This window comes from Nannospalax galili, unplaced genomic scaffold (assembly GCF_000622305.1).
Source record: "Nannospalax galili isolate Female #2095 unplaced genomic scaffold, S.galili_v1.0 scaffold266, whole genome shotgun sequence".
Taxonomy (NCBI): domain Eukaryota; kingdom Metazoa; phylum Chordata; class Mammalia; order Rodentia; family Spalacidae; genus Nannospalax; species Nannospalax galili.
The window spans coordinates 1,342,566-1,351,500 of record NW_008355390.1 but is presented as its reverse complement, the minus strand read 5'-3'; the positions used below and the strand labels follow the sequence as shown (position 1 = coordinate 1,351,500).

The 8,935-nt window shown below is 38.6% G+C and overlaps 1 protein-coding gene across 2 annotated transcripts in view; it reads left to right on the top strand.

Moving 5' to 3' along the window:
• Positions 1 to 6: 6 nt before the first annotated feature.
• Positions 7 to 8,935, top strand: part of Usp25 (ubiquitin specific peptidase 25) — a 143,638-nt gene continuing 134,709 nt past the window's right edge. For both annotated transcript variants that reach the window (XM_008852535.3, XM_008852533.3), the window contains exon 1: positions 7 to 162. In XM_008852535.3, coding sequence (XP_008850757.1) covers positions 118 to 162 — 45 coding nt within the window. In that variant the 5' untranslated portion in view covers positions 7 to 117. The remainder of the gene's footprint in view (positions 163 to 8,935) is intronic.

Genomic DNA, 8,935 nt, shown 5'->3' with positions numbered 1-8,935 from the left:
CGCTCGCCGGCCACCATAGTCTTCGCGCCCGGCTGGCGGGGTTGCAGTCTTCCCCTGCCGTCCGCGCCGCTGCCTGGGGCCCGGCGGAGCGCGGCAGACAGGGCCGCCGCGGGGGCCATGACCGTGGAGCAGAACGTGCTGCAGCAGAGCGCGGCGCAGAAGGTGAGGCGCGGCCGGGACGCGACTCCCATGGCCCCGCGTGGCCTCCCCTCCCGGCCCGACTCGGCCCGGCCCTGGGCAGCAGCAGGAGCCGGGTGTAGTTGGAGGCCGTCGGGCCACTTCCTTCTGCGGAGAGTGGTTTCTGAAGCCCACGGTGCGGGCTTCCGAGAGTGGCCCCCGCATTCCTTTAGTGCTTCGCCGGTCTCCTAATTAAACTTTATTACCCCCTCGCTCTCCTCTGTCGTTCCCTTTCCGTCGCAAGAATCTCACTTGTCATCCTTTGGGAACAGTTTCTGTGTCGGAGGTGCTGTTCTTCCAGGCCTGCTGTTCCGAAAAAGGATAACCCAGATGGAATTCCCTGTCTTTTTGGGCAGGCACATCGACCCAGGGGGCTCTTAGTACCAGCTGAGAGGATTCAGTTGATTTCCTTTTCTTTCTTCTACTGTAGAATGTCCCACACGGAAGGAAACCTTTATGGCTGTTATTGGAATCTTTTGTCCCCTAAGTTTGACCTTGCTCTCTCGTTCACCCTTTACTCTTGAATTAGACATTCTCATGGTCATTCGCTTAAGCGAATAATAAGAATAATAAAGTATAATCACATCTTTAGAGTGACTCCTGAGACAGTCTCTTGCTGGTCCAGATTTTGCTTTAAGTGTCTTGAATGCTCTAGCATGGCTTTCGCTGTGTCCTGAAGAGAAGTTGCTCATGACTTGTCCCCCCCCCCGCCCGCCGCCCCCCCATTGGTGTGAAATACATTTTGAGCACAGGAGACACCTTGCCTTAGTCGTGTTGGAAGTGTAGGGGTAATTAGGTTTCCAGTGGACAGCCGAAGATGTGTTTGGCTTATCTGCGTGAGAACTGAATGCCCCGCCCTGTTGTAGTTCTTGGCACACTGTTCTTGAAGTCTACCTGTGCTCATCTTTAAACGCCTGTTGTACTAAAATACACCATACATGCAAATAGCCTGCTAAATGTTTGCCTTCAGACTGAATTTTAGAATTTTATACTACTTGCGATAACTGAAGATGCTGAAGAGTTTTGGGAGGCAAGGATAGTTGGAGGCAAGGATATTGTTATTTTCGGCACTTTGCTAAAGTTGACTTTAAGTTCATTTTAGTTGACGTAACTTGTGAGTTGAGATGATTATTGCAGACTGCAATTTATTTGCAGTACAGGAATTCAAGATTTAATAGTGGGGATTTGAAACAGTTTACCTCTTAATTCTGTGTGTTGTGTTTTGAATACCTTAAGCTTAAGCTTTAACTTTTGATGTTAACTGCTGGAGTTAAGACCTGTAAAGAATCACAGGGTCATAGGAATACAAAGCAGTAGATTTGGTAGCATTTTGTTTATGCTTGTTTTCAGTGCTGCATTTTAAAGCTTGCTTATTTTTAAGTGGGAACTGTAAGTTTCTTTTTTACTTAAGCTTGTGGATTTTTTAAATGTTCATTTTGACTAAAATAATTCTTTAGCATAGAGTCAGATAACTGGTGTCTCAGAAGTGTATCCATAAAACTGTAGAATCAAGACTCAAATTACTGAAAGTGATCTGGGTTTTCAAGTCCAATATCCTTGTCTAATGAGCCCCCCTCCACACAAAGGTAGTACTTTTTAATTCAAAATAGTCACAGTATGATGCTGTTTTTTTAACGTGTTACATGTGTTGTTAGATAATTTCATTGATATTGGCGAAAGATTTTAGAGCAACATCATGCATTTTTATACTTTCATCATAACAGATTTATTTTTAATGGTGTTGGGGATTAAACCCAGGACCTCATGGTAGGCACCAATTGAAACACATCCCTTGCACTGTTTCCTTTTTTTCCCTAAAGAAAATGTAAATGTGTTTTTATTTTCCTTGTTAATTCATTGTTGCTGTTCCATTGGTAATACATTGTTATCAGTTCATATACTTTGTTACCAATATTAAAATTGTTAAAAAAAATAGTTTGCTATAAATGCTGGAAAGAGTCTAATTCAAAGTTGAAGATTTAAAACCATGCTAGGAACTAGGAAGTAGACCTCAAGGTCGGAAGTAGGAAGTGAACTTCATAGTTTAGAAGAAACAAAAGTGAAACTTCTTTCGGGGACTTTTGATGAAAGAAAGGTGCCTTTGTGCAGACAGAAATTTTAGCTGGTTTTCTTCTCTCCTTTAAAGAATCCTGTGAATGCTTACAAATTAAAAGTAAATGCTAATATTATGGTGATTAGAACAATTTCCTCTGTCTTTAGGACTCTTTTTTTGCATGGGTCTGTAAGATCAGTGTTTTTTTTTTTTAATGGTTTTTTGTTAGTTTATTTTCTAAACAACAGTACACAAAATTTTTTAGAATGTTTGTTCACCTACAAAGTACCTTGTGACGCTGTGATAAGAAGAGACAAGAGCTGTCTTTGCCCTTTCTGTGTGCTCTGCTTGACTGCTGAAGTTTGGCCAAGCCAGGGAGTTATGCTATGTAGTCAAACTGAAGAGAGCCAGTTTCCTGAGGTTGAGATGTTATAGGTAAGGATTTGGCAGTACACAAAGTACAATTAAACCTGTGGTCACTTTGTTCCTGGAGAAATCTTCAGTTTCTGTGCTTGATATTTACCTAGGTGTTAGGAGCTTTAATCTTAGAAGAAATTTGATCCATAAATTCAAGCTCCAAATGAAGGTTCTTTAGGCAAGGGTTGGGATCTTCCTCCCAGGAAACATAAGATAACTTGTAGGTGAAGTAAGCAGGGTTGTTTACATGAAAGCATCCCTGGTGAGTGATTTTCCTGTATTGTTTCATGGTAGGACTTAGAATTGTTTTAAGTCCTTAGAATAGGACTCAGTAAATATTCAATAAATGAGATAATAAGTGGATGGTTTTCAGAAAGAATACAAGCACAGTACTCCCTAAGAAAAAATTTGGCATTCTCTTGTTGACAAAAACTAAAAACTTGAAACTGTATTCATACTAAGAAAATCAGCAGTGCTAGAGAAAAGACAGGTTGTGAAATTGTTCTAAATCACCTTTCGATGACCTTGGGCAACCCATTAACTCTTCTTTTGAAGCTTTAAACTTTGTACAATTAGACATGAGCAACTTCTTCAGATCTGAGTGTTTAGTGGAGCTAAGCAAGCATTTATTCTGTAGAAGGGGGATAAAAAATAAGTTGTAGAGGATGGAGGCAGATGACTCTTATGGATGTACACTGTCAGCTTTCACTTCATTCCATCTGTGAATGATGGAGGATAGTTGGGAAGTATTTCAAAACAGGCCAACCAAATTCAGAGTTACAGTTTGAAAAACAACACAAAATGGGTAGGCTTTTTAGTTAAAACTGAATGTAGTGCTTTCTAGTTTAAAGGTCATCTAAAGATCTGAAAGTATATAGTACAGCAGTTGACAGTATGTTTTAAATGTTAGATAAAAGGGACATTCTTTACTAAGAAATAGTTGGTTGTATTGTTTACTAACATACACTTGATCTGATTCTACTGGCTGCTTATTCCTTTTCCTTTTGTCCTAGTTGTGATTTGTGTGCTAACACTTTATGAAATATAACCTTCATAATGATTTCTTGTCAGTTCTAATACATTTTTAAAAATAATTTTCTTTATTCTGATCTGTTCATTTTCATTGTAGGATACTACTAAGGTTAATGAGAGTTTCTGCTGTGTTGCTTCATCGTGTGATAGAAATTTCCTTATATGATATTCCTGAATTTTTAGAGTATTTTGAAATCAAATTTAAGAGTTAACTCTTTCAAATGGTTTTCATGGCAGTGGGGGTTGGGAATCATGAATTTATACTTTGTTTAAATAAGTACAATAATTCAGTTCTATTAACATAAGTGAATACTTACTTTGTACTGTCTATTGGGCACTCTTGAAATTTTCCTAATTTAATCTTCCTATACTCATGAAGTAAACATTATCTCCCCACCCCCTTGCTATAGCTGAGTTTAGAGAACTCAAATAATACTTGGTCCTTAGTATGTGTTGGGGGTGGGACTTAAATTCATGGCCAAGTGACTCAAAATCAGCTGCCCTTAAGTACAATGCTAAGTCTTATCCACTGTCCTTCAGTTTCTGGAGAAACTACTGCGGCCATGATGTCATTCTTTTGATGTGTTTCCCAATGTGATGCGCTCATATTTAATGTAAAGTATAATGTGTGAATGCCTATGTATATTCTTTAAGGAGATGGTAAGATTTACTTGTGTTTCAAGATAAAGTCAGCACTCAGAATGATAAGGTTTTTTGTGTTGTTTTTTGTTATAGTTTTTGAATTATGAACAAAGGCTTAGGTTGACATGTTCAAAATTAATTATTTTGATTTGAAAATTATGTTTGGTTCACCTTGGGTACTTTTTGCATTGAGGATTTGAGGAATGTGAGAGTAACAGGACTGAATTTAGTGGGAGCAAATTTTATTAGAGCAATTGTATTAGAGCAATTTATTAGTAGAGCAAATTACAGATAAACTTTCTAAATTCTTGCTTTATTGTCATTTTTCTGAGAGTCAAAGTTTAAAAATGTTACTTATTAATAGTACTAAAAAAATCTAACTAAAAAATTTTCATTATGTTATGCTTTCTGTGTTTCTCAGTCTAGTTTTCTCTTGTCTGTACGTATGTAAATATATCTCCTTATCCACTTACTTTATCCTTAGCAATGTTTGCTGGCTATTCTGTACTATTAGTCTTTCAAAAACCCAACCCTTTGATTTGCATTTTGTTTTCTAATTATTAATTTTTATTTTGTCTTCTAATAATTTCAGCCTTTTATTCCTTTTGTTGTTTGTTCTTATTATACCTTGAACACAATATTTAGTGCGTTTTCCATCGTATTTAATATTGAAAAGCAGTTGGGGTTGTGAATTTTCATCAGATCTTGTTTTGGAATTGACTTTCTTTTTTACCCCCATATTTAAAGTGATTCATTCTCACATTCTCATGTTTTCTCTCTTTTTCTACCCCCTCAACTTTCCATGATGACATTTTAATGTTTTTCATTTGTGTCTGCATCTGTGATACACGTATAAGTACATGCTTGTGTCTGTGTGTGTGTGTGTGTGTCTGTGTCTATGTACATGTACATGTAAGTGTTAAATGGAGGTCTGTGTCAAGTGTGTTCCTCAGTGACTCTATACCTTATTTTTTGAGAACCTGGAGTTCACTGATTCAGTTAGGCTGGCAGGCCAATGAGCAGCATGACTCCCCCTGTCTCTGCCTTGGCCATTGCTGGCTTGTAGACAGTGCTTCTGTGCATGGCTTTTACATGGGTTCTGGGGCTCCAACACAGATTCTCATGTTTGCTCAGCAAGCACTTTACTGACTGATCTAGCTCCCCAGTCCCTAAGGCAGCATTTTTGAGAATTGCTTTGTTGGTTTTTAGTTTTGTTACACTGCATTTAGAAAACGTGACTGGTTCTGGAAAGTTATCACCATTTTCTTTTCTTTCCTACACAGGTATGTGGTTTAGCTGCTACACAGCCAGCTTGCCTTGAGCTGGCATCCTTCTCCGTCAGCATTCTCAGTTCTGGGCTTCTTAGCTAAATTGCATTTTCTTATGACCAAATTCCCAAGACTTTTCTGTGACAGTTAATTTTGTATTTATCTGTAGAATGAACATTGGTAGTGCTGTTTGAGTATTCTTTTTTTCCTTGGCTTATTAAATTGGGAAATATATTTATGCCCAAACTTTAAACATCCTTCATCCATTTCTCTACAGACACGCATGTGGAGGTCAGACAGCAACTTTGTGGAACAGGTTCTCTTCCTTCCATCTTTTTGTGGGTTCTGGACACAAAACTTAGGACACCAGTCTTGCATTTAGTGCTTCTGCATGCCAGTCCATCTTGCTGGCCTGTTTTTGTTATTTTTTGAGAAGGGTCTCTCTGTAACCCCAGCTAGCCTGGAATTCGCTATTTAGACCAGGCTGACCTAGATCTCAATTGAGATCCACTAGTCTCTGCCTCACAAGTGCAGGGAATAGAGGCCCAGCCTATTGTTTTAAAAATTTGATGTTTTGAGACAGAAATTGCACTGTGTTACCCAGGGTGGCCTAGAACTTGGGATCCTTCTGTTTCAGCTGTGTAGGTGCTGGAATTTTGTGTATGTACTACCACACTCAGCCACAGATGAGAATTTCTTATGGTGCAGTTTTTGTAGACTGTCTTTGTTATTTGTAGTGCTTGCTAAAAATGCAATTTCTTTCATGCCTAACTCCAGACATATTAAGACTGAGGATTGGGTTGTAACATTCCTAATAAAAACCTCAGATGTTCTTATGCCTTTCAAGTTTGAAGACAACTGTTTGAAATGAGTGTTTTGGGGCCAGGAGAGAGGGCTCAGCGGTTAGAGCACTGGCTGCTCTTGAGAGGACCTGAGTTTGAGTCTCATCACCACATGGTGGTTAATAACTATCCATAACTCCAATTCCAGGGGATCTGATGCCCTCTTCTGACCTCTGGGGGCATTTCATGACACAGGTGCCCTTACATACATGCAGACAATACAGTCATACCCATAAAATAAAAATAATAATTACAATTTTTTTTAGAAAAAGAAATGAGTGTTCTTAAAGGTGTGTGTGTGTACCTTTGGTAATTGTAAAAATTGACTACAAAGCTTCTTTAAGGGCCAGTTGATCAGAATTCAAACAATCCTTAGTCTTCATCATGAAAGTGATACACATTTGTAAGAAACTGGATTCTGAATTCGAGTTTTAATCTTTTCCACAGCTAGGCATATGCTTTAGGGTACTGTGTGTCTTGAGGTACAGGGTAGCTAGCAGCAGTGAGCCATGGCTCACAGTCTGCAATCCACTGCTCATAGGGAAAGGGGAATGACTCCACATACTTTTTGCTCTTGCTGTTTGGATACTCATATTCAATATGTTGTGTAAGATATTCAATGCTATATTGTAAATAGGCTTAAATTATATTGAATGATTTTGACTAGTCTAGGTTTTCATGTGGAGTCACAGACTTTTTTCTTTTTCTTTTTTTTTTCTTTTTGCCATTAAAATGTTTTTGAGCTCCAAACATTTCATCTATCAGTAATTCATTTGATTTTGCTGTTGAATATTCTGAGTGTGGGTACATGGAGCTGTTAGTGTGCTTGTGGTTCTTCTGAGTTTTCCACACTTCTAGCAATATTATTTTGTATATGCTTGGCAGCAAGTCTTTGAGTAGACATATTCGAACTTTTCCTAGGCAGATATATTGGAGTAGAATTGTTAAGTGGTACTATTAAATTGCTGTGCAGACTGCTCACACATTTTTTTAAAAAATACTTTATTTTTATTTTATGTATATGAATGTACTGCCTGCATGTGTGTAAGTGCACCAGTGTCGTGTCGTGCACTGCCCATGGAGGTCAGAAGAAGGCATCGAAGTCCCTGGAACTGGAGTTGTTAGCCATCATATGGGTGCTGGGAATTGAACCTGGGTCCTCTGTAAGAGTAGTTAGTGCTCTTAACCACAGAAACATCTCTCTAGCCATGCTCATACATTTTTTATCAGCTGTGTATGAGAAAGTACATTTTCTTCAGGACCTGGTCTTGCTACTCTTTGATGTTTTAGCCATTTTAGTGAGTGCAGAGGTAACTCATGTTGGTTTGTATTTCCCTAATGACTAATAGTTTTTGACATCTTTTGTGATTATTTTTTGGGTGATTTTTAAATACTGCTTCTCATATAGTACCCACTTTTACATTGTCACAGAGAAGTAATAAGGACAGCTCCTTTTTCCAAATCTGAAGATGGTAAAAAAATTTTAAAGATGGTTTTAAAGATAAATATCATTTGTAAATATGTTCATAAAATGAAGTAGTATTACTTACTGTTTAACATCTGATAAAAAGGGCTCATTGCTGAAGAACAGCAGTTTTCTTTGTCATGCCTCAAACTAAACATTAAATCTATATAGTTAATAACTGATTACACATATATTCGAGAAATATTCATAATGATTATTTTTTTAATGTATAAGAATATTTTCATAGTGATTATGTTTTTACATGCCTGCAATTCCAGAACTATCCTAGTGAGACCCTGTCTCAAAATAAACTCAAATGTCATTTTATTTTATTTTTTCATTTTAGTTGATTTAGAATTCTGAAAAGAACTGGGTGGAAGAATAGGAGGTGTGGGATGAGCAGTGGAGAGAGAAATTGGGCAAAAATGTTTGTTACAGTTTTGGTCCATCTGAGCACAAGGAAGAAAGCTGATTTGAGTGATAAAGCTCCTGCTGTATCTGCTGGGTTCTTATTGTTGCTGTTCAGTGGAAACAGATGGAGTGTGGCATTAGTGGCCTAGACCTTGTGTTACAGTAACACCAATGTGGATGGGATTGTTTAGTGACATGCATAAACCTTATGTGTCTTAATTCCGGCCAGAGTCCATGGAGAATCAAATGTCATTGCATTGATAGCGCTATAAAAACTAGTTTGGAGAGCCGAGCTTCCTGTACCCTCCTCTGAGGCCTCTGAGCTGGGTCTGGCTATCTCAGCAAGAAGTCTGTCAAGTCTTTCCCTGAAGCCTTAAAGAGAATGGTTTGGAACAGGGCAGGGCTGAGAAAGGGGATGGAAAGGAAGCTGGAGGCAGTGCACCGCTTCACATTTAAGGAAACTGCAGTTCAGCCCTGCCAGGAGTCAGTGGACACTGCACCATGAAGACTCTCCCAACTAATATTCTCTTTTGCTCCCTATGGAACATCAGCTTCAGGCTAGCTATAAGACTGTAGAACCAAGAGAACTGACAAGGTCTCTCTGTCTCTCTGTCTCTCTGTCTCTCTG